Consider the following 26208-nt stretch of genomic DNA (forward strand, 5'->3'; position numbering starts at 1 on the left):
CATGGCACCATAGCACCCAGCATGGCACCATAGCACCCAGCATGGCACCACAGCACATAGCACCCAGCATGGCACCATAGCACCCAGCATGGCACCACAGCACATAGCACCCAGCATGGCACCACAGCACATAGCACCCAGCATGGCATTACAGCACCCAGTGTGCCCTATAGAAGCCACATAGCACCCAGCATGACACCATAGCACCCAGCATGGCACCATAGCACCCAGCATGGCACCACAGCACATAGCACCCAGCATGGCACCACAGCACATAGCACCCAGCATGGCATTACAGCACCCAGTGTGCCCTATAGAAGCCACATAGCACCCAGCATGACACCATAGCACCCAGCATGGCACCATAGCACCCAGCATGGCACCACAGCATCCAGCATGGCATTACTGCACCCAGTGTGCCCCATAGAGGCCACATAGCACCGAGCATGACACCATAGCACCGAGCATGGCACCACAGCACATAGCACCCAGCATGGCATTACAGCACCCAGTGTGCCCCATAGAGGCCACATAGCACCCAGCATGGCACCATAGCACCCAGCATGGCACCACAGCACATAGCACCCAGCATGGCATTACAGCACCCAGTGTGCCCCATAGAGGCCACATAGCACCCAGCATGGCACCATAGCACCCAGCATGGCACCATAGCACCCAGCATGGCACCACAGCACATAGCACCCAGCATGGCACCACAGCACATAGCACCCAGCATGGCATTACAGCACCCAGTGTGCCCCATAGAGGCCACATAGCACCGAGCATGACACCATAGCACCCAGCATGGCACCACAGCACATAGCACCCAGCATGGCACCACAGCACATAGCACCCAGCATGGCATTACAGCACCCAGTGTGCCCTATAGAAGCCACATAGCACCCAGCATGACACCATAGCACCCAGCATGGCACCATAGCACCCAGCATGGCACCATAGCACCCAGCATGGCACCACAGCACATAGCACCCAGCATGGCACCACAGCACATAGCACCCAGCATGGCACCATAGCACCCAGCATGACACCATAGCACCCAGCATGGCACCACAGCACATAGCACCCAGCATGGCATTACAGCACCCAGTGTGCCCCATAGAGGCCACATAGCACCCAGCATGGCACCATAGCACCCAGCATGGCACCACAGCACATAGCATCCAGCATGGCATTACAGCACCCAGTGTGCCCCATAGAGGCCACATAGCACCCAGCATGACACCATAGCACCCAGCATGGCACCACAGCACATAGCACCCAGCATGGCATTACAGCACCCAGTGTGCCCCATAGAGGCCACATAGCACCCAGCATGACACCATAGCACCCAGCATGGCACCATAGCACCCAGCATGACACCATAGCACCCAGCATGGCACCACAGCACATAGCACCCAGCATGGCATTACAGCACCCAGTGTGCCCCATAGAGGCCACATAGCACCCAGCATGGCACCATAGCACCCAGCATGACACCATAGCACCCAGCATGGCACCACAGCATCCAGCATGGCATTACAGCACCCAGTGTGCCCCATAGAGGCCACATAGCACCCAGCATGGCACCATAGCACCCAGCATGGCACCATAGCACCCAGCATGGCACCATAGCACCCAGCATGGCACCACAGCACATAGCACCCAGCATGGCATTACAGCACCCAGTGTGCCCCATAGAGGCCACATAGCACCCAGCATGGCACCATAGCACCCAGCATGGCACCATAGCACCCAGCATGACACCATAGCACCCAGCATGGCACCACAGCACATAGCACCCAGCATGGCATTACAGCACCCAGTGTGCCCCATAGAGGCCACATAGCACCCAGCATGACACCATAGCACCCAGCATGACACCATAGCACCCAGCATGGCACCACAGCACATAGCACCCAGCATGGCATTACAGCACCCAGTGTGCCCTATAGAAGCCACATAGCACCCAGCATGACACCATAGCACCCAGCATGGCACCATAGCACCCAGCATGGCACCACAGCACATAGCACCCAGCATGGCACCACAGCACATAGCACCCAGCATGGCATTACAGCACCCAGTGTGCCCTATAGAAGCCACATAGCACCCAGCATGACACCATAGCACCCAGCATGGCACCATAGCACCCAGCATGGCATTACAGCATCCAGCATGGCATTACAGCACCCAGTGTGCCCCATAGAGGCCACATAGCACCCAGCATGGCACCATAGCACCCAGCATGGCACCACAGCACATAGCACCCAGCATGGCACCACAGCACATAGCACCCAGCATGGCATTACAGCACCCAGTGTGCCCCATAGAGGCCACATAGCACCCAGCATGGCACCATAGCACCCAGCATGGCACCATAGCACCCAGCATGGCACCACAGCACATAGCACCCAGCATGGCACCATAGCACCCAGCATGGCACCACAGCACATAGCACCCAGCATGGCACCACAGCACATAGCACCCAGCATGGCATTACAGCACCCAGTGTGCCCTATAGAAGCCACATAGCACCCAGCATGACACCATAGCACCCAGCATGGCACCATAGCACCCAGCATGGCACCACAGCATCCAGCATGGCATTACAGCACCCAGTGTGCCCCATAGAGGCCACATAGCACCGAGCATGACACCACAGCACCCAGCATGGCACCACAGCACATAGCACCCAGCATGGCACCACAGCACATAGCACCCAGCATGGCATTACAGCACCCAGTGTGCCCCATAGAGGCCACATAGCACCCAGCATGGCACCATAGCACCCAGCATGGCACCATAGCACCCAGCATGACACCATAGCACCCAGCATGGCACCACAGCACATAGCACCCAGCATGGCATTACAGCACCCAGTGTGCCCCATAGAGGCCACATAGCACCCAGCATGGCACCATAGCACCCAGCATGGCACCATAGCACCCAGCATGGCACCATAGCACCCAGCATGGCACCACAGCACATAGCACCCAGCATGGCATTACAGCATCCAGCATGGCATTACAGCACCCAGTGTGCCCCATAGAGGCCACATAGCACCCAGCATGACACCATAGCACCCAGCATGGCACCACAGCACATAGCACCCAGTATGGCATTACAGCACCCAGTGTGCCCCATAGAGGCCACATAGCACCCAGCATGACACCATAGCACCCAGCATGGCACCATAGCACCCAGCATGACACCATAGCACCCAGCATGGCACCACAGCACATAGCACCCAGCATGGCATTACAGCACCCAGTGTGCCCCATAGAGGCCACATAGCACCCAGCATGGCACCATAGCACCCAGCATGGCACCACAGCACATAGCACCCAGCATGGCATTACAGCACCCAGTGTGCCCCATAGAGGCCACATAGCACCCAGCATGGCACCACAGCACATAGCAATTGGGGGGTATGCTGGGTGCTATGGTGTCTCTATGGGGGCATATTGGGTGCTATGATGCCATGCAGGATCCTGTAAAGCCTTTATGGGGGCATGCAGGGAGCTGTGGGTTTTTTTATAGGGGCATGCTCTGAGTTGTGGTGCCTCATTGGGAGGTCTGTGGGAACATGGGAGGGGGTCCACTAGAAGACCAGGTAATGCTATGGGGAGGCTGGCAGCAGGCCAGCCTGCCCAGCAGAAGGGGCGCTTCATCCAACATTTTGCTCGGCAGGTCTACTTAGACCACTGTTAAGTTCATGTAAATTTGGCTCCACCCATGGCCACGCCCTTTTTTCAGCTGGAGTGCCCAAAAGTGCCCTGGATCTCTTAGGATCCTAGCAACACCCAGCCGCTACTCTCCAGCACAGCTGGCTCCCACCTGCCCCCCCATCCCCTCCATACGGCAGAGCACACTTCTCAGTAGATGACTGACCAGCAAAATGCTTCTGGAAATATCAGGGACCGCTGTATCCTGCAGGACTGTACTGGGTGAGTCATTAACAGATTGTCATTACTGTATGGTTTCTGCAGAGTTTTGGATAAAGTCAGTTCGGGATCTGGACTGGAAAGTCTACACTGTGCAGGTCTCCCTCTATGACAGCCAGAGGCTGATGAATGTGTCCACATTGAGCATACAAGTCTGTTACTGTACAGTGGAGGGTAACACATGTGAAGAACCAAAAGTACCGAAGAGAGGACTCAACATCCAAGTCCTCCTGGGCATCCTCAGTGGCACTCTGGCACTTCTGAGTAAGTCTGAACTTTTATTGGCACTTCCCACTTTCTGCCATGCTTGGGATGGGGGCGCTGTACTTATTCTGTGAGCTTTTATTGGCACTTCCCACTTTCTGCCATGCTTGGGGTGGGGGTGCTGTGCACATTCTGTGAGCTTTTATTGGCACTTCCTACTTCCTGCCATGCTTGGGGTGGGGGCGCTGTGCACATTCTGTGAGCTATTATTGGCACTTCCCACTTTCTGCCATGCTTGGGGTGGGGGGCGCTGTGCACATTCTGTGAGCTTTTATTGGCACTTCCCACTTTCTGCCATGCTTGGGATGGGGGCGCTGTACTTACTCTGTGAGCTTTTATTGGCACTTCCCACTTTCTGCCATGCTTGGGATGGGGGCGCTGTGCTTATTCTGTGAGCTTTTATTGACACTTCCCACTTCCTGCCATGCTTGGGGTGGGGGCGCTGTGCTTACTCTGAGCTTTTATTGGCACTTCCCACTTTCTGCCATGCTTGGGGTGGGGGCGCTGTGCTTACTCTGTGATCTTTTATTGGCACTTCCCACTTTCTGCCATGCTTGGGATGGGGGGCGCTGTGCTTACTCTGTGAGCTTTTATTAGCACTTCCCACTTTCTGCCATGCTTGGGATGGGGGCGCTGTGCTTATTCTGTGAGCTTTTATTGGCACTTCCCACTTTCTGCCATGCTTGGGGTGGGGGCGCTGTGCTTACTCTGTGAGCTTTTATTGGCACTTCCCACTTTCCGCCATGCTTGGGGTGGGGGCGCTGTGCACATTGTGAGCTTTTATTGGCACCTCCCACTTTCTGCCATGCTTGGGATGGGGGCGCTGTGCTTACTCTGTGAGCTTTTATTGGCACTTCCCACTTTCTGCCATGGTTGGGATGGGGGCGCTGGGCTTATTCTGTGAGCTTTTATTGGCACTTCCCACTTTCTGCCATGCTTGGGGGGGGGGGGGGGCGCTGTGCTTACTCTGTGAGCTTTTATTGGCACTTCCCACTTTATGCCATGCTTGGGGTGGGGGGCGCTGTGTTTACTCTGTGAGCTTTTATTGGCACTTCCCACTTTCTGCCATGCTTGGGGTGGGGGCGCTGTGCTTACTCTGTGAGCTTTTATTGGTACTTCCCACTTTCTGCCATGCTTGGGGTGGGGGCGCTGTGTTTACTCTGTGAGCTTTTATTGGCACCTCCCACTTCCTGCCATGCTTGGGGTGGGGGCGCTGTGCTTACTCTGTGAGCTTTTATTGGCACTTCCCACTTTCTGCCATGCTTGGGATGGGGGGCGCTGTGCTTACTCTGTGAGCTTTTATTGGCACTTCCCACTTTCTGCCATGCTTGAGATGGGGGCGCTGTGTTTACTCTGTGAACTTTTATTGGCACTTCCCACTTTCTGCCATGCTTGGGATGGGGGCGCTGTACTTATTCTGTGAGCTTTTATTGGCACTTCCCACTTTATGCCATGCTTGGGGTGGGGGCACTGTGCTTACTCTGAGCTTTTATTGGCACTTCCCACTTTCTGCCACGCTTGGGATGGGGGCGCTGTGTTTACTCTATGAGCTTTTATTGGCACTTCCCACTTCCTGCCATGCTTGGGGTGGGGGCGCTGTGCTTACTCTATGAGCTTTTATTGGCACTTCCCACTTTATGCCATGCTTGGGGTGGGGGCGCTGTGTTTACTCTGTGAACTTTTATTGGCACTTCCCACTTTCTGCCATGCTTGGGATGGGGGCGCTGTGTTTACTCTGTGAACTTTTATTGGCACTTCCCACTTTCTGCCACGCTTGGGATGGGGGCGCTGTGCTTATTCTGTGAGCTTTTATTGGCACTTCCCACTTTCTGCCATGCTTGGGGTGGGGGCGCTGTGCTTACTATGTGAGCTATTATTGGCACTTCCCACTTCCTGCCATGCTTGGGGTGGGGGCGCTGTGCTTATTCTGTGACCTTTTATTGGCACTTCCTACTTTCTGCCATGCTTGGGGTGGGGGCGCTGTGCACATTGTGAGCTTTTATTGGCACTTCCCACTTTCTGCCATGCTTGGGATAGGGGCGCTGTGCTTATTCTGTGAGCTTTTATTGGCACTTCCCACTTTCTGCCATGCTTGGGGTGGGGGCGCTGTGCTTATTCTGTGAGCTTTTATTAGCACTTCCCACTTTCTGCCATTCTTGGGATGGGGGCGCTGTGCTTACTCTGAGATTTTATTGGCACTTCTCACTTCCTGCCATGCTTGGGGTGGGGGGCGCTGTGCTTACTCTATGTCTATGAGATTTTATTATCACTTCCCACTTTCTGCCATGCTTGGGATAGGGGCGCTGTGCTTACTCTGTGAGCTTTTATTGGCACTTCCCACTTTCTGCCATGCTTTGGGTGGGGGCGCTGTGCTTATTCTGTGAGCTTTTATTGGCACCTCCCACTTTCTGCCATGCTTGGGGTGGGGGCGCTGTGCTTATTCTGTGAGCTTTTATTGGCACTTCCCACTTTCTGCCATGCTTGGGGTGGGGGGGCGCTGTACTTATTCTGTGAGCTTTTATTGGCACTTCCCACTTTCTGCCATGCTTGGGGTGGGGGCGCTGTGCTTATTCTGTGAGCTTTTATTAGCACTTCCCACTTTCTGCCATTCTTGGGATGGGGGCGCTGTGCTTACTCTATGAGATTTTATTGGCACTTCTCACTTACTGCCATGCTTGGGGTGGGGGGCGCTGTGCTTACTCTATGTCTATGAGATTTTATTATCACTTCCCACTTTCTGCCATGCTTGGGATAGGGGCGCTGTGCTTACTCTGTGAGCTTTTATTGGCACTTCCCACTTTCTGCCATGCTTTGGGTGGGGGCGCTGTGCTTATTCTGTGAGCTTTTATTGGCACCTCCCACTTTCTGCCATGCTTGGGGTGGGGGCGCTGTGCTTATTCTGTGAGCTTTTATTGGCACTTCCCACTTTCTGCCATGCTTGGGGTGGGGGGGCGCTGTGCTTACTTTGTGAGCTTTTATTGGCACCTCCCACTTTCTGCCATGCTTGGGGTGGGGGCGCTGTGCTTATTCTGTAAGCTTTTATTGGCACTTCCCACTTTCTGCCATGCTTGGGATGGGGGCGCTGTGCTTATTCTGTGAGCTTTTATTGGCACCTCCCACTTCCTGCCATGCTTGGGGTGGGGGCGCTGTGCTTATTCTGTGAGCTTTTATTGGCACTTCCCACTTTCTGCCATGCTTGGGATGGGGGCGCTGTGCTTACTATGTGAGCTTTTATTGACACTTCCCACTTTCTGCCATGCTTGGGATGGGGGCGCTGTGCTTATTCTGTGAGCTTTTATTGGCACTTCCCACTTTGTGCCACGCTTGGGATGGGGGCGCTGTGCTTATTCTGTGAGCTTTTATTGGCACTTCCCACTTTGTGCCACGCTTGGGATGGGGGCGCTGTGCTTATTCTGTGAGCTTTTATTGGCACTTCCCACTTTCTGCCACGCTTGGGATGGGGGCGCTGTGCTTACTCTGTGCACATTTATTGACACTTCCCACTCTCTGCCACGCTTGGGGTGGGGGGCGCTGTGCTTACTCTGTGATCTTTTATTGGCACTTCCCACTTTCTGCCATGCTTGGGATGGGGGGTGCTGCGCACATTCTGTGAGCTTTTATTGGCACTTCCCACTTCCTTCCATGCTTGGGGTGGGGGCGCTGTGCACATTCTGTGAGCTTTTATTGGCACTTCCCACTTCCTGCCATGCTTGGGGTGGGGGCGCTGTGCACATTCTGTGAGCTTTTATTGGCACTTCCCACTTCCTGCCATGCTTGGGGTGGGGGCGCTGTGCACATTCTGTGAGCTGTTATTGGCACTTCCCACTTCCTGCCATGCTTTGGGTGGGGGCGCTGTGCTTACTCTGTGAGCTTTTATTGGCACCTCCCACTTTCTGCCATGCTTGGGGTGGGGGGCGCTGTGCACATTCTGTGAGCTTTTATTTGCACTTCTCACTTCCTGCCATGCTTGGGGTGGGGGCGCTGTGCTTATTCTGTGAGCTTTTTTTGGCACCTCCCACTTTCTGCCATGCTTGGGATGGGGGCGCTGTGCACATTGTGAGCTTTTATTGGCACTTCTCACTTTCTGCCATGCTTGGGGTGGGGGGCGCTGTGCTTATTCTGTGAGCTTTTTTTGGCACCTCCCACTTTCTGCCATGCTTGGGGTGGGGGCGCTGTGCACATTGTGAGCTTTTATTGGCACTTCTCACTTTCTGCCATGCTTGGGGTGGGGGCGCTGTGCTTATTCTGTGAGCTTTTATTGGCACTTCCCACTTTCTGCCATGCTTTGGGTGAGGGCGCTGTGCTTACTCTGTGAGCTTTTATTGGCTCTTCCCACTTTCTGCCATGCTTGGGGTGGGGGCGCTGTGCTTATTCTGTGAGCTTTTATTGGCACTTCCCACTTTCTGCCATGCTTGGGGTGGGGGCGCTGTGCTTACTCTGTGAGCTTTTATTGGCACTTCCCACTTTCTGCCATGCTTTGGGTGAGGATGTCATTTTACATTCTGTGGGCATTTTTGGCACTTTCCACTTTCTGCCATGCTTGGGGTGGTGGCGCTGTTACACAATCTGTGGGCTTATATTTTTGGCACCTTCTGCCATGCGTAGAGTGGGAGGGACTGTGCTTATCCCCCATGCACTGTTGTTGGGGAGCCCTGGAAGTTCCCATCCCTCAGCAGCTTCCATGTGTTGAATTTCCTAATTAATTTGGCGGCCAAGTGCTCACAATATTGCACCACCCCTAAGGGGAGTCACTCTGGTGCCCGGAATACTATTCGACTAAAATGTAATTAACCAGAGCGTCTACATGTGCTTATATTCTTTATTTGTTGTCTGCAAAATATTTTGGACACAATACTTGGTTCACACTACTTAAAAACCTCTAAAAACAACCTCGACCACTTGAGCTTTCAGAATTCTTCACCCACTGTCCCTATGATGGTATTATACCAGATCGATCACCCAGCCAAAGCCTATGCAAATCAATCGGTTACCAATTCATATTAGGACAATCGTGGGCCCTCCACCGGGCGCACACCATGAGGCCTCTTCATTCACACACTATGACTGACAGTGCACTGTCACAACCTAGCCTTCCACTATATGTATCAAGTCACTTCCCTATTTGATCACCCTCTGCTGTTTCCTATTCATGGGGATATAGCCTTAGTTGTGCAACCCGTCATTATGGCATTTGCATGGTCTGATCATATATGCTGGTTGGGTAAGGTACCATTCAACAGCTAGCTTGGATCCCTCACACTTCCGTCCTTTTACGGCTTTCCGTGCTGTGTATACAGTGTGTGTTGAAAACCGCTGTGATTACTCACGACCTTGCGTTCAGCTGTCCGTATCTTCAGGGGAAGCTTAGCTCAGGGCTCTTCTGCCCAGTGGCGTAGCTAAGGAGCAGTGGGCCCCGATGCAAGTTTTACAATGGGGCCCCCCAAGCACTTTATACATAACAATTGATACGGCGCACCAAAACCTGCCAATGGCAACTACAGTGTCAGAGGTGCAAGAAGGGGATGGGGAACAGTTTGTAAATAATTAACACTATTCAAAGTATCTATAGAAGTGATTATTATGAGCACAGGACCCATAGAGAGCTAATACTGTAATTGAGGCAGGGCCCTTCGGGGCCCCTCTGGCCCAAGGGCCCCGATGCGGTCGCTACCTCTGCAACCCCTATTGCTACGCCAATGCTTCTGCCCGACGCTTTTGCTGCATCACCTCATTCATACTCGCGCAGCTGGCCGCTCCGGTCTCCTCTCTTCAGCAGTATCTAGCGGCAGTTCATGGCGTGTCCCGGCGTCCCGGGATGGTGAGCGCTCACGTGGTCGGCTAGGCCCCACCCACTGACGCGTTTCGCCCCGCCCACGGGGCTTTCTCAAAGTGTGTGGGGTTAGCTTGCCGTTACAAAAGCGTCGGGCAGAAGAGCCCTGAGCTAAGCTCCCCCCGAAGATACGGACAGCTGAACGCAAGGTCGTGAGTAATCACAGCGGTTTTCAACACACACTGTATACACAGCACGGAAATCCGTAAAAGGACGGAAGTCTGAGGGATCCAAGCTAGCTGTTGAATGGTACCTTACCCAACCAGCATATATGATCAGACCATGCAAATGCCATAATGACGGGTTGCACAACTAAGGCTATATCCCCATGAATAGGAAACAGCAGAGGGTGATCAAATAGGGAAGTGACTTGATACATACAGTGGAAGGCTAGGTTGTGACAGTGCACTGTCAGTCATAGTGTGTGAATGAAGAGGCCTCATGGTGTGCGCCCGGTGGAGGGCCCACGATTGTCCTAATATGAATTGGTAACCGATTGATTTGCATAGGCTTTGGCTGGGTGATCGATCAGGTATAATACCATCATAGGGACAGTGGGTGAAGAATTCTGAAAGCTCAAGTGGTCGAGGTTGTTTTTAGAGGTTTTTAAGTAGTGTGAACCAAGTATTGTATCCAAAATATTTTGCAGACAACAAATAAAGAATATAAGCACATGTAGACGCTCTGGTTAATTACATTTTAGTCGAATAGCTTCCATGTGTTGTAGAATATCCGCCTCTCCTGTTATTTCTCTGGCTATAAGTGTGGCGTAAGCCTTTGCTTATATTCAGTAACACGTAATAATTTACAATATGGTCCTCTTTTCCCCTCGATGGCAGTTCTGGTCTTCCTGCTTCTGGTGTTTGTGAAAAAGCCGCCTCCCCCATATAAGGATTACCCAATGAGGAATTCAGACTATGATGATGCAGGTGTTGCCGAGGAGAGTGCGACAACGGACAGGACCACAATGATCTGATGATGGGGGAGGCTTTTATCTCACAGGCAGACTTGGACTGAGCTGATGTGAACTATTCAGGCGCTGGAATCATCCTGTGGACTGCAGCAGTTTTCAGTGCGTCTCATGTTCAAATAGAGGGTAGCTTCCTCCGAGGACATTCTTCTCCCCACCTGCAGGAAGCTGCTCCGTCATGTGCCACACATTGTCCTCCAGAGCTACCCACCATAATAACAGACATGTCGTTAGCCTGCAAGCTAGTGATGCATCTGTACAGCATAGGGTCCCAAACCGTCACAAGAGATAGGCATAGGTATTATCGCGTCGCCGGCGAGCTGGGCGCAGGGTGAGCTGAAAAATGGCTCACCCTGCTGCTGCTCAAATCTTTGCAGCGTTAAATACTATCCCCCCTCTGAGATGTAATCCAGGGTCTGGCGATCGCTGGATTCCCAGATTACTCTTGCACAGGGTGTGCAGCGTAGCACTAGCCTTTGGCGTTGTAATTACCTGCTTCAAGAGATAGATCCTTCCTGATCCCTCCCATGCGGCTGTCCTCTATCATGTGTACACATGCAAACACTGACAGAGCTGCTCTGGGTGGTGAACCGTAGCACTTCTACAGGGTCGCCATCGGAAAGTGTGGGCCCCCCTCACACATTCATTCAGTACAGGTAGCCAGATAACCCTCCCCCCCCTTCTGCATTTTAGATAGCCTGATGACTCTTCCTCTAGTATACGATGCCAGATGACCCTTCACCCCCCCCCCCCCCCCAGTATAGCCTGCTGCCCATCCGCCCTTGATCCTGTGGTGCCCCTAGGCCATGGCCTATGTGGCCTTGGCTTAAATCCAGCCCTGGCATGGTAGACTTACCCCCTCAGGCAGACGCAAGATGCTGTTGATTTTTTTTTTCAACAAAAACTGTTTTATGTACATACTCAACTAATCACCTCTACTTATCATACTGGAATATAAGAGAAGGTAAAAACGAAAAAGTATGATTTCAGCTTGCATTGAAACATTTTACATTAAATTTACATACAGTCCACAATCATTGACCATCACAACTAAAATACACAATGGCCAGTGTGCAGCAAAAAGTGCACAGATGTAACAGGTGTGTTAACTGCCTTGAAGGACATCCCAGGTGACATAAGACAAAAGACATGTGTATGTACAGTGCCAAGCGCACAAATAACTAGGCTGTGTTCATTTTCTTCTTTCTCTGCCCGAAAGAGTTAAAAATCCGGTATGCAAGTGACAGTTTCTGTCTGGGTCAGACTATAGCGTAGCCCTTACTAACAAGGAATTACAGCCATAAACCAGTTTCCTGGAAGAAAATGACTTCAGTGAGCAGGAAAGAGGTAAAAATGGTCAATAGGTCATAGATTTTAGCTCTGGCATACTTCAATGTATGTGTCATTAAGCAAAAACAATAAAACAGTAAAAAGTAGATTTAAATATGAAATGAATCCGTGGGACAGCTAAAAAAAAAAAAAAAGTCATTTTTAGGAGAACGAAGATAGATACCATTTTTTATCTCAGTTTATTTTCGCCTTGGATGTCCTTTAAAAAGGAACTCCAGTGAAAAGAACATAATGAAAAGGAGTACTTACCGTATTTTTCAGACTATAAGGCGCACTTTTTCTCCCCCAAAAATGGGGAGTAAAAGAGGGTGCGTCTTATAGTCAGAATGTGCCTCCCCTTACCGATCTGGCACTTGAGTTCTTAGTGCTGTAACAGTAATGACATCCGCGGTGGGGAGACAGCAGCAGCAATTTGATGCACAGTGTTTCTGGGCGGCAAAGCAGCAGCGGCTGAATGGATATACTCGGCCTGGCTGGGATCCTGTTGTCCGCGGTGGGGAGACAGCCGCTTCAGCGCGATCCCATGTGTTTGCAAAGCGGCATAGCAGCAGCCGCTGTAAAGACAGTGTGCCTGGATCCTGGCTGTGCATAAGCGCGCTCGTGATGAGAAGTATGTTAAATCTTCAGCCACTATATCGGCAGAATCCTCAGAGACTTCCGTACTTCACTACTGGCGCCCTCTCATGACCCCGGCCCACGCAACAGGATCCCAGCCAGCCTGCATATTTCCATTCAGCCCCTGCTGCTTTGCAGGACAGAAACACTGTGCATCAAGTTGCTGCTGCGGCCTCCTCCCAACTGCAGACGTCATTACCATTAATTGCAGCTTGGACACCCACACCAGACATGGCTACTTTTTGAAGAAACTGCTGCTGGTGAGATCTGCAATGTAAAGGTAGTGCAGTTAGGATGAGGCGTTTGTGAAGTGTAGCTGGGTAAGGGTGGGAAGCAGGGATTTGTGTGGGGTAGTGCCAGAGCCGGATTAAGGCTAAATGGGGCCCTAAGCAAAGTAACTGATTTGGGCTCCCCCATCATGTCGTAATAGAATAAGAAGATGCAGCTGCACAGCAACATGCCGCACACACCGTGGCAGCCGAGCTACTGGTTGCTATGGGAAACAGCCCGCTTTCCTCTGTGGGTGCACAATGCAGGGAATAGCAGCGGCAAAATGCAGAGTGAGAGATGAATGGCTGGGACATTTGCACTCAGGGGCTGGGGCACCCCTGTGAAGAGGGCACCAGATATCACAGCAGCAGCACTTTCCCCCTGCATCTCTAGCCTGGCATTAGCAGAAAGCTCTGGACACCGCTAAACTGGAAGCCGTTCCCCAGACAGAATTACATAACCACCCCCACCACCGAACAACCGATTTCCTCCCAAACTAGACAGCCACCATGCAGCCTTCATCCCAGTGAATATGATAGTCCAGCAGAGAAGGCAGCCGCAGCGGGGGAGAATGACAGCACCAGATGACTCACATTCACCTATTGTGATCCAAGCAATAGAGGTCCCATCATGCGGAGCCCATCTGTCTCCTCTAGAGTGCTGCCACTCTGTTACTACTACTATTACTACTTCCTACTTCCTGTCTGATCGGAGAAGCAGGAAGTTCAGAGCGAGCGGCTGCACTGTAGAAGAGACAGATGGGTTTCAGGTGACGGGATCTCTATCGCTTGGATCATGGATAGGTGAGTGAGCGTTTGCCATCTGCTGCTATCATTCTTGCTGCAGCTGTGGTTCTCTGTGGGAAGGGAGGGAGGAGTGGGCAGCGGCAGAGCGCACAGTAGCAGGAGGGGCACCTAGGAGGAGAGCCTGGCTCTGAAGACAATCAGCAGCGCACGGCATCATTTGACAAGACAAATAACATTTATATTGCGCTTTTCTCCTGGCGGACTCAAAGCGCCAGAGCTTCAGCCACTAGGACGCACCCTATAGGCAGTAGCAGTGTTAGAGAGACTTGCCTAAGGTCTCCTACTGAATAGGTGCTGGCTTACTGAACAAGCAGACCCGAGATTCTAACCCTGGTCTCCTGTGTCAGAGGCAGAGCCCTTAAAGGGACTCCGAGCAGTGCCTGTGGGTATGCCTTTAAGCATACCCACAACTAATTCATTACATCCTCACACCTACCAGCATGATGTTTGTAATTATATCCCCCTGGGTTCCTTATATTTCATTGCATTGTGCTGAATCGAGCTGCCGACGTTGGAGAAAAGTCGTCCTGTGTAATACAATTGCCGTGCCCGCGATTTCGTCTGTGAAAATATCGAAAACTAAAAGGCATAGGGCGGCGATTTATATATCATTGGAAAGAGGAGAAAGATCTTTAAAATGATATGCATCTTTCCATAGTTACTGCACTGATCAGACTCCCTTTAACCATTAAACCATCCAGCCACCGCTGACAGGATGGCGAGGGCTGGTTTATGTGCTGATGGGTTCCATTTGACTCTGAATGGGGCCCCAAGCGACTGCTTTTGTTGCCTGGTCGGTAATCCGGCCCTGGGTAGTGCAGTGTAGCTGGGGCATTAGGGGCTAGTGAAGTGTAGTATAGTTGGTGGGAGCAGCAAGTTTTATTGTAGCTGGTCAGTGTAACAGTGTCTATAAGACACTCCTGGACAATGGACGCACCACCAGGTTTAATACCATATATTCTGGCTTATAAGACAACTCCTAACTTTTCCAGTTAAATATACATTTTGGGATATACTTGTCATAGAAGACTACCCCTCTCGACTCTTGGACATTTGTATACTGTACTGGTGCTATACTGTATAAACAGGTACAGATACTGGTGCTGTACTGTATGTGGTACCCAGAATACAACAACCAACCAATCACAGGAAACGCTGTACCTTACTGGTGATTGGCTGTATACAAAGCCTGCTTGGATTGGTCAGCTATCCCTGTCTCCAAGACTATCAGAATGGTAGCGCAAACACGCCTCTTTCACCCGTCTGGCCCGCCCTTGTATACTATTACCTCCTTCGCTGCCTCTCAGATCTCGCATATGCACCGCTTCACTGCAGTCCTCAGGAGTGAGATCTGAGAGGCAGAGAAGGAGGTACAGTAAAGATACAAAGGCGGGCCAGATGGGTGAAAGAGGCGTGTTTTCCTGGGCACACCACCGCTCTCTCTGCTATTTTCCATACCCTGGGTGACCCAGACACCTGCAGCTTGCTCCACCCTTCACTTACACCTTCCCAGTGAGATGCCCCCTCACCTAGTCATCGGGACCGCGTAAAGCACTTCTTTCCAGGAATCCTGGTGAGTGGATTTTCTTCTACCATACTTGTACAGCACCGCCCTTGCTGCTTTCATACAGTCGCCGCATAGTGTAGGGATGGGGCCGCAGACATTTGTGAGCTCCCCTACTGTATGCGGCAACTGCAGATTCTCCAGTCCGGCTCGTAAGTTTCAGCACCCGCCCTATAAGATGATCCCTGACTTTTGAGAAGATTTTCCTGGGTTAATAGTAGTCTTAGAATATACAATTTTTTTTCCCTCTGGTTCTGCCCCTCTAATCCTGACGCACCATCTTATAGTACGAAAAATATGGTAATTTTTACAATAATTATGTATAAATGATTTAGTCAGTGTTTGCCCATTGTAAAATCTTTCCTCTCCCTGATTTACATTCTGACATTTATCACATGGCAACATTTTTACTTCTGGCAGGTGATGTCAGTGGAAGGAGATGCTGCTTGCTTTTTTGGCAGTTGGAAATGGCTGTTATTTGCCACAATGCAACAAGGCTCCCACAGTGTAGGGTAACTAGGGATGGTGAATGAGCTGGAATTCCTCTTTTTTCGAGCTGCATAGGTTTACATATACCGGGTTTCCCCAAATATAAAGATACTGACATATTTTCTGGAGAAAAAAATCAGGTGGGGGTGGGGGGGCTGATGTGTCCCCGGTGCACACAGGAATGTGACCACGCTCCCCTCTGTCACAATCAGTGTGGAGGTTGCAACACTGACATGCTGTGATACCGGAGCGGTTATATGCAAATGGAGGGGGAGGCAGCCACAAGGGAGGTGCGGTAAGAGACTGCACTCCTCCCCATACACATAGTGTCCTTAGCTAGGGCTCATTTTCGGGGGAGGTCTTATTTTAGGGGAAACAGTCTTTGCATAATCCTGCATCAACAACAAACTTCTGCCCAGGAAGACAATCTGATCAAAACAAGCTGCTGCCAATGCATGCAACAGTGAGATAGCGCATCGCACTGCTGCGCAACATGCATAGAGGAGTGGCCAGGGGGAGGCTCCCCTCCCCCCCCCCCCCCCCCTAGACTGCCTCTCATTTAAATGATTTAGGGCTGGTACAGTGCCTAGTGCTTTCATGTTTTTGTATAAGGCAGTGTGACCCACTAGGCTGGCTGAGGGAAATAAATACCCAATTACAGAGCAATTAGGGGGTGGGCAAGTTGGTAAATATACACAGCATGATGCAGAGCAGATGCTTGCCTGCAGGGTCCATGGGAAAAAAAAATATCTGACTAGTCTCTCACCATTGTTAAAATGATTGCATGTGCACAGCTACATAAGGTATTGTCTAGGTTGCAAATTTTTCGTCCCTTGACTCCAGAAGGGCTGCTTGCAGGTGAATTCTGATGATAATACATTTTGAGTTACAACGCCCGGGGTTTCCGTCGCGTTCAGAATTTATCATGTACTCCCCGGTGCCAGTGCATAATACACTTTACCTGTCACACTGTCCCTCAAGTGTTCTTACTGTATTTCCCATGTGACTACTGGCATATAGCACGAGGGGCAAGTGTGTGATGTCATTTGGGCTTGGACTGCAGTGAAAACGGGCCCTTTAGTTTGTGTTTTCCCTCCAGGCCAAAAGGTCCCAGTCCTCCCCTGTCAGAATGTCCGATGTGCTGTCTATGCACTTCTGATGTTCTTGCTGATCGCACACCATACACGCTGCCGAAATCCGCACAGCACCACGTATAGTGTGAATGAGAGCTTAATTCCCTCCAAGTGAAAAAAAAAAAAGCTAGGTTAGAGCGTGTGCCAGTCTAGGGAAGATTGAGCATAGAGAGTCTAGCACGCGTCAGCCTAGGGCAGCCAGAGAGCAGCATGCGTCAGCCTAGGGCAGCCAGAGAGCAGCATGCGTCAGCCTAGGGCAGCCAGAGAGCAGCATGCGTCAGCCTAGGGCAGCCAGAAAGCAGCATGCGTCAGCCTAGGGCAGCCAGAAAGCAGCATGCGTCAGCCTAGGGCAGCCAGAAAGCAGCATGCGTCAGCCTAGGGCAGCCAGAGAGCAGCATGCGTCAGCCTAGGGCAGCCAGAGAGCAGCATGCGTCAGCCTAGGGCAGCCAGAAAGCAGCATGCGTCAGCCTAGGGCAGCCAGAAAGCAGCATGCGTCAGCCTAGGGCAGCCAGAAAGCAGCATGCGTCAGCCTAGGGCAGCCAGAAAGCAGCATGCGTCAGCCTAGGGCGGGCTGAGCAGACCATGCCCAGCTTATACCAGTCCTTGAAGATCTCCCAAGTCCGGAAAATGGGACCATCACTGCTGGGTGAGCCCCATCTTTACAGCACACACAGCTTTAGTGAACGTATACGACACAAATAACACAAAGATGCTTTTTCAAGTACTTTAATTTTATATAAACTTCTTTATAAAAAAAATATACACAGATGATAGAGAAAAAGAATATGTGGAGCTTCCAGTATAATGTCTCATTGAGCTGTACATACAAGCGAGCGCAGCAGGAATACTTGGGAGAAACCACTAACAATAATCCCAGGGAGTTCTATCTGGTGGCCACCTGTAGTAGAAGACCTGGAGACCCAACATGGCTCTGGGCAGCCATTTCAATGTGAGGCCGCCTATAGAGCACCTATTATGGGAGGAGCACTGCGCCATCTACTACTGGAACTGCCCCTTCCTGTGAGCAGCATGGCGCCATCTACTACTGGAACCGTCCCTTCCTGTGAGGAGCGCAGCGAAATCTACTGCTGAAACCACCCCTTCCTGGGAGGAGCACTGCGCCATCTAGTATTGCTACACAGCTGGTCCATAACGCAGCAATGCTGGGTGTGCAGAACAGCCCTGACTAGGTCAATAAAAATGGCCAATTCCAGTCTTAATTTATGGACCACTAACTGATTGAAACCTTTACTCTGACATTATACTGAAAAACTTACAAAAATACATTTTCTTGAGAATATTACAACTAAAATAAGCACAGGGAGGGTGTGCCAAAAACGTTCAAGTCTGTCATTTATCATATAGACACAACAGTGGCCGATACAAGGAGTCTCCCTCTTGGATTGTAAAAATATAGATCTTGGACCCCAGTTATAATTTAGGACATATCTAGGCATATAGCAACCAGATTGTCATGGCTGCAATGGTAGCATTTGCAGTGTCCTCCCCATATATAATATAATATAACCTCCATAACTGCAGGGTCCACCTTACAGAATTTATCATAGAGCTCTTACAAACAGGCTCTATATAATATCTCATATATCCTCCACAACAGCATCTACATAAGGATTCATCTTCCATGTCTGCAGACGCCGCTATAGGCTTTGGCAAGAAAGATCCCACCTCGCTGCTACCTATAGTCATTTTATACATTCAAATACAGGAAGGTGGGATACTGCAACCCCCATGTCTATGGCTTGTATCACAGCTGTTAACATACAAAAAATACCCAACCACGCCCCAGCGATAAATTAACAAAGACAGATTAAAAATCAAGTTACATAAAAACTCCAATCTAAACATAACGAAAAATGCTTGTGAATTTTTTTGGCAAATAGCGTTGGTTAAAGCAGACTTATCACAGAAAACAGGAGATTAAACCAAAGGCTAAAAAGGGAGAAAATGTGGGACTAGACCCGCCTTAGGTTGTGGTATACTTCCTTAAATATCTGGGAGTATGCTTGAGCGGGTTGTATAGATGTATGGAAAACCTACCAGCTATGCAAGACATACCCAGCATGCACTGCACACCTATAACTGGCTATAAATGGTAACACACAGTTAAGTGGGCATAGGCATCTCATATAAGAGGGGAGGGAAATGAATAGATGACAAATGTTCTATGTGACACAAAACAGAAAACTGCTTCCAGTCAGTCACATTGGCCTGTTATCAATCATTTTAGGCTAAAGAAGGCTAACTAAGAGGCAGTATTCTAGAAGATTGGAAACAGGAAGCCAGCAGTGTGCAGGCAAATTTATACCTCCAAAACAAATACTTTCAGCTCTGATAGGACCCCAACACTTACATATCTCTGTTCCGTTATGTAAAGCTGCTAATTTATGTGAATTGGCCTTGAAGACTGTCACATTTTACATAATAGATCTGCTTTAAGAAGGCACAATTTATATAAAAAGATAATAAAAAGTAATTTGCAGTCTCCAGTGAACAAGCAGTTTCTGAAGCATAAGGAGGACTGAGTTTTATTTCTGCACCCCCAGCAGGAAAGCTGTTCGGTTGCAGGGAAACGAGGGGTGCACAACAGATCAGCTACCAGTCCTGGATATGTACACAGTGCTATGAGACGTTCCTGTGATGAGTGCAGGCCAGACTAGTCCTCGTCCCCTCCATACATGTCAGCCAGCTTGGTGAAGCGAGGTCCCCAGTTGTTCATGGCGCTGTAATCCTGATCGCCGTCAGAGCTGGAAGAGTTCAGAGTGCTGAGGGAAGCGGCCTCCGATCCACTGCCTTCATAGTCAAACACCAGGAGAGAGTCGTACGGTGGGGCGGTGGGGTCATTATCAGCGGCATTCAGGTTCTGTGTAGGTGAAAAATATATATCATTGCACGAGTCATGCACACAAAATGTACTTTAGTGTATGTGCTGACAATATGCTGTAATGAAGACATGGTGCCTGCACAATGCCAGCTACTGTATGTATGATATGAATAATAAATGCTATGGATGCTAAGTGTTCATACTGTGTAAAGTTTTAGGATTCAAAAATACACACTGTGTGACTTTGCAGTGGTCAAGAGTCCTGCGCCCACTTTACTAATTTACCCAATTTACTATTATAAATCAGTGACTGTAGCTAAAAAGGTAAGCATAGATTTTAGTGCTGGTTTTTAACCGGTACAGCACCACTGTGCCGTGCATCTACACCCTTGTGGACTTCACTTCAGCATCAGGGGCATAGATACCCGTATCTTGTGAGACCCCCATGGCAGAGTACTGATCAGCTCCACTATAGTTACCAAAATAAAATACTTTTAAAAAAAAAGTGACAGCATTAAAAATTAATAGTTACGGTACCTTAGAGACTTTTAATATGCATGTCATAAGGGTATATCACTATTATTTTTGCAAATTAGGGCTTGTAATTATTGATATATTAAAAAAAAAAAAAAAAAAAAAGACAAATGGAAAAAAAAAAAATACACCTTTATTTCCAAATAAAAATGTTGTCACTTTACATTGTACTAGGGACACAACTTAAATGTTGTAATAACTGGGACAAATGAGCAAAAAAATGTGAGTTTTGTCTATCGTAGCACATTTTATTTTAAAACTAATGGCTGAAAACAGAATTTTTTTCTTCCTTTTAAAATGCATATAAAATTCTTAGCAAAACCCCCCCCCAAAAAAAAACTCCCCCTCAAAAAAAGGCCAATTTGTGGTGAAAAAAGAACAAAACAATATATAGATCATTTAGGAGTGATTAGTAGCGATAAACGTATTGGCGAATGAATGGGAGGACTGTGAAATGTGAATATTGCTCTGGTTTTTAGGGGGAAATAAACTGGTGGGGGCGTGGCTTAACTGCTTGCTGGCCGCATTGGTTGAAATCTACATCCTGCAGGTGGCTGCGCAGCTCTGACAGGACGTAGATTTCAACTTCTTCACCTTGTGCTCCCACCGCTACAGACGATCGCGCTGCTCCGCACCCGCCTCAGACCTCTCTATCCACCGTCTTTGACGGCAGGGTTCTGTGAACTGGTCAGGAGCCTCTTTCATTGGCTCCTGACCGCGTGATCACTGTGAGCCAATCACATTGGCAGACAGGGTTAGCAGCCAACGAAAGCGGCTCCTGGCCAGTGCACAGAGCTCTGCCAACAGAGAGTGGGGCCTGCGGCATCAGATTTTCTGATCGATTTTCCAATAAAACGTCTGTACAAAATCAATTGGAAAACCTGATCAAACCTGTCGGAAATTAGTGGTTCGATCTGGCGGGAAATTGAATGGTGTGTACCAGGCATTAGGTATTGCAAATAACAACCAATCAGATTTCAGCTGTTGTCTAGAACTGAACAGGAAGTCGTAAGTGGTTGCACATTGTCACCCTGCTGGTTTCCCTCTAGTAGTGCAGTATGTATGTGCTGCGAGTTGCTGTAGTGTGTGTCGGGTAACATTGCTACTTACCTCCTCTATGAAGTTTCCAATCTCATCAGGATTGGCTGGGCGCGGCCGGTACTGGGGAGCGGGCATCAAGGTTGGAGCCTCGTCATGACGGATGACATCCGGTCGGGCATCAAGACCACGGTGCAGCTGACCCAGGTCAAAGTCCTGGAGGGAGACAATGTCATAACATGAAAAACTGCAGGAAAAAAAAAAAAACACTTTCTGGTTCAGTTCTGTATTGTGTTATATGACGGAATCATTTTCCAATTTATCAAATGCAAAAGAGCAGCCTAATGTTACCGTCAGGTATGTAGTGGGCATGACTGCCCTAAACCCTGATCCCTGGAAGCTCACTTGGGGTGGTTAGGCTGAGGTGGGACTACAGCCGGTTGTAGACTTTTTCCTGCCTGAGGCAAACTTGTGAGGATGCACCCCCGATCCCCCTCAAATTGAAATGATCGCACAGCACCCAACAATTTACTCTGCTTCATTTAATGTGCTCACATGACATGCTGCAGCTCAGCGCAATAGCACACTGGCTTGCTGTGAGTCTGAGTTTCGCTTCTCCTCCTACTCTGACCGCATGCTGTTAGTGTGCCGTTAGTGCACACAGTGCAAAAATGCTGCTCCTGTATTCTCTGCGCCTGATGCAAAGGTTTCATCTTGCTTCATGAGAGAACCGGCCCTGGGTGGGACTTGGGTTGCACAGGAAAGATCAGGATTAATTGAAGAAATTCAATATACAGGGGGCGTCGAAGTGGACGGAGGAGGAAGTGGAGTACAAGAGAAATGAGATTGAGGAGGGGAATCAGGGGTGCAATTGAGAGATTGGGGTGAGGAGGGAATCTGGTTGCACTGGACAGGGGTGTAGCTAAGGGTGCAGTGATTTAGGGGCGCTCAGTGGCTGCCTGCTAACGATGGCAGCCTCTCTACCATGATGCACAATTATCCTGCAGCCTCTTCCACCTGCCCCACCAGTGAAACTAGATACAGCAGTGGAGGAGAGCTTGCCTGGCTGGGACTGGGAGAAGCCCCACCCCCTGCCTAAAAAAAGCCCGCCCCCCACCAGAGAAATTGAGCTGAGGAGAATGTGTGGCTGGCAGGGAGAACCGCTGGGAATGTGGACAGTGCTGTGTACCCATGTATAGGAAAGCTACTGTGCATGCGGCAGCCATTAGTTCCGGGTCAAAGGTCTTGACTAGACCATCCGGAGGGCACAGGCGGTCAAAGGAGGGCATTACAAGAACCACAAGCCTAAAGACAGGGAAGGGGGCGCTAAACCGGTCTTTGTTCCAGGGTGCTGAAAACCCTAGCTAGGCCTAGATTGGGGTGAGGAGGGAATCGGGGGTGCAATGGAGAGATTGAGGGGACAATGGAATCGGGTTGCACTGGATGAGAGATTGGGGAGAAGAAGAAATTGGGTGGCACTGGAGCGATTGGTGTAAAGTTGGAATCTGGTTTGCACAGGAGGGATTTGGATGAGGAGAAAGTCCTGTTGCACTGTAGGAAATCTTGTTTGCACAGGAGGGATTGGGGTGAGGAGGAAATCAGGTTGCACTGGAGGGATTGGGGTGAGGAGGAAAACGGGTTCCACTGGAGGGAATCTGGTTGCACTGGAGGGATTGGGGTGTGGAGGAAATTGGGTTGCACTGGAGGGATTGGGGTGAGGAGGAAATCTGTTTGCAGTTTTCTTTCTCTATGTAGAGTGGGATTCCTGTGGGCAGAATTTCACCTTCCATTGCTAGTGCTCATCTTTGCCACCATTCCTCATTTAAAGTTTAGAAAAAGTTGTGTTTCCATAAATGATTCCATAATGGCTCCTACCTGATCCTCCTCCCCGCCCCCTTCTTCATCATAGCAGAAGACGTTATCCCGAGTCTCGTCATCAGGGGGCAGCAGAGGCTCCTTCACAACCTTCTTCCTCCTCACAAACAGCAGAAGTAGCAGCAGCAGGACTGAAAGCAAAAAATTAAAAATAAAATTACATATTGTAAATGAAAGTGCAGCACAGGGACAGAAGAGCTTCATGTCATTTATAAGATTTCACGTTTTAATTGCGTTAAACAAGCTTTTAAAGAGCCTTTGATGAATTAGGTAAACTGTACAGTGCGTACTATCAGGACCCCTCATCTCTATCCACAATGACCCCACTGAGCACAGCGCCACCACCTGGACACTGACGACACCCCTCCACCCAAACAATGACCCACTGAGTACAGTGCCACCACCTGGACACTGCACAACCACCCAAACAATGACCCCACTGAGCACAGCGCCACCACCTGGACACTGACTGCACCCCTCCACCCAAACAATGACCCCACTGAGCACAGCGCCACCACCTGGACAGTGCACCCCCACCAAAACAATGATCCACTGAGCACAGCGCCACCACCTGGACAGTGCACCCCCACTCAAACAATGACCCCACTGAGCACAGCGCCACCACCTGGACACTGACTGCACCCCTCCACCCAAACAATGACCCCACTGAGCACAGCGCCACCACCTGGACAGTGCACCCCCACCAAAACAATGATCCACTGAGCACAGCGCCACCACCTGGACAGTGCACCCCCACTCAAACAATGACCCCACTGAGCACAGCGCCACCACCTGGACACTGCACGACCACCCAAACAATGATTCACTGAGCACAGTGCCACCACCTGGACACTGCACCCCCACCCAAACAATGATCCACTGAGCACAGCGCCACCACCTGGACACTGCACCCCCACCCAAACAATGATCCACTGAGCACAGCGCCACCACCTGGACACTGCACCCCCACCCAAACAATGATCCACTGAGCACAGCGCCACCACCTGGACACTGCACCCCCACCCAAACAATGACCCCACTGAGCACAGCGCCACCACCTGGACACTGCACGACCACCCAAACAATGATCCACTGAGCACAGCGCCACCACCTGGACAGTGCACCCCCACCCAAACAATGATCCACTGAGCACAGCGCCACCACCTGGACAGTGCACCCCCACCAAAACAATGACCCCACTGAGCACAGCGCCACCACCTGGACACTGCACGACCACCCAAACAATGATCCACTGAGCACAGCGCCACCACCTGGACAGTGCACCCCCACCCAAACAATGATCCACTGAGCACAGCGCCACCACCTGGACAGTGCACCCCCACCCAAACAATGACCCCACTGAGCACAGCGCCACCACCTGGACTCCGCTCAGTGGACCATTGTTGGGGGTGCACTGTGCCAGCACTTGGACTCTGCACCCCCTCCCACACAATGGTCCGCTGAGCACCACCAGGACACTGCAAAGCAATCCAAGCACAAAGACACCATGTGGACACTGCAACTCCACGCAAACACAATGGCCTACTGAGCACAGCGCCTCCACCTGGACACTGCACCCCCATTCAAGTATAATGAGCCACTGAGTACATCATTAATTACCACAATGTTCCTACCCAAGCCTAGCAGAACATAGGAAGTATAAACAGGACACACTTACTCAGAAGTGCCAGAATACCCCCGAGGATGCCCAGAATGACGGGAATGCCAACGCCTGCAGCCAGTGCCTTGGGTCCTTCACAGTTCTGATTCTCTGCTGTGCACTGACACACTTGTATGCTCAACATGGTGATGTTCTTCAAGTTCAGGCTGTCATACAGGGTGACTGGCATGGTGTACAGATCCTCAGGCAGTTCATCCTTCTTCATCTTTATCAATAACTCTATAGAGAAGAAAAAACCAACAATAAAAATTGCTGCCAATTCCTATGTCTTCAAAACTTTTGTAGCTGAAGGATGGACAAAGTCTGAAGAATTTCAGCCAAAAATGTTTTACAGTGAGTAGTTTTTTGTGCTGGACTCTCACTTCCTCTCTCAGCGACGCCCACAGGGCTCAGCTGTAGCAGAACTTCCTGTATCCCCCATCTGGAATGAGATCTAGTGTCTATGTATTGACTAATGCTGGGTACACACGGTGCATTCCCGCACTCGATGCCCCGCTCGATTATTTCCAGCATGTCCGATTCGCGTTTCGATGGATCGTTAGGTCGAGTCTCATGTAAAGTATGCCAAATCGACCTAACAATCATCGAAACAGGATCGGAAATAGAGCGGCCGGGAATCGAGCGGGGCATCGAGTGCGGGAACGCACCGTGTGTATCCAGCATGAGGATGGTCAGAAATGCCAATACTTGAAAATGCCAATATCCGGTTCTGTGGACTCCCACAGAAATCTGATTTTCTGATACTGATTTCTGCTGAAATGTGTGTCGTTTTTGTTAATAAAGTTATGTAGTTTAAAAAAAAAAAAGTTTCTCAGAATGAGTTATATTTTGCAGATGTCCAGGTTATGCAGACATCCTTGATACACTACCAAATATTTTGACTGGCCAGATACTTCACAGTAGGAAGCATTGGACCAATAACAGAATTTTTCTGTGGAAATTTGAATACGGTGGACATTTTAGACCAAATCACAAGACTCTATAAAACTTGGGAATATCAGGC

General features: G+C 50.2%; 2 protein-coding genes across 6 annotated transcripts in view; one reads left to right on the forward strand and one right to left on the reverse strand.

Annotated features, from left to right (window-relative positions):
* LOC137538376 (cadherin-1-like) overlaps positions 1–26208 on the forward strand; it is a 178711-nt gene that overhangs the window by 86785 nt on the left and 65718 nt on the right. For 4 of the 5 annotated variants that reach the window (XM_068260502.1, XM_068260501.1, XM_068260499.1 and 1 more), the window contains 2 exons: positions 3990–4208; positions 10878–12408. The exons of the other annotated variant lie outside the window; for it this stretch is intronic. In XM_068260502.1, coding sequence (XP_068116603.1) covers positions 3990–4208; positions 10878–11014 — 356 coding nt within the window. In that variant the 3' untranslated portion in view covers positions 11015–12408. Of the gene's footprint in view, positions 1–3989; positions 4209–10877; positions 12409–26208 lie in introns of those variants that run through there. 5 annotated transcript variants of the gene reach the window in all.
* LOC137538375 (cadherin-1-like) overlaps positions 17946–26208 on the reverse strand; it is an 84586-nt gene continuing 76323 nt past the window's right edge. The window contains exons 13-16 of the mRNA XM_068260498.1: positions 25203–25424; positions 23525–23655; positions 21722–21865; positions 17946–20116 (exon numbers count right to left, since the gene is read on the reverse strand). Coding sequence (XP_068116599.1) covers positions 19910–20116; positions 21722–21865; positions 23525–23655; positions 25203–25424 — 704 coding nt within the window. The 3' untranslated portion in view covers positions 17946–19909. The remainder of the gene's footprint in view (positions 20117–21721; positions 21866–23524; positions 23656–25202; positions 25425–26208) is intronic.

The sequence above is a fragment of the Hyperolius riggenbachi genome, chromosome 11 (assembly GCF_040937935.1).
Source record: "Hyperolius riggenbachi isolate aHypRig1 chromosome 11, aHypRig1.pri, whole genome shotgun sequence".
Lineage (NCBI taxonomy): Eukaryota > Metazoa > Chordata > Amphibia > Anura > Hyperoliidae > Hyperolius > Hyperolius riggenbachi.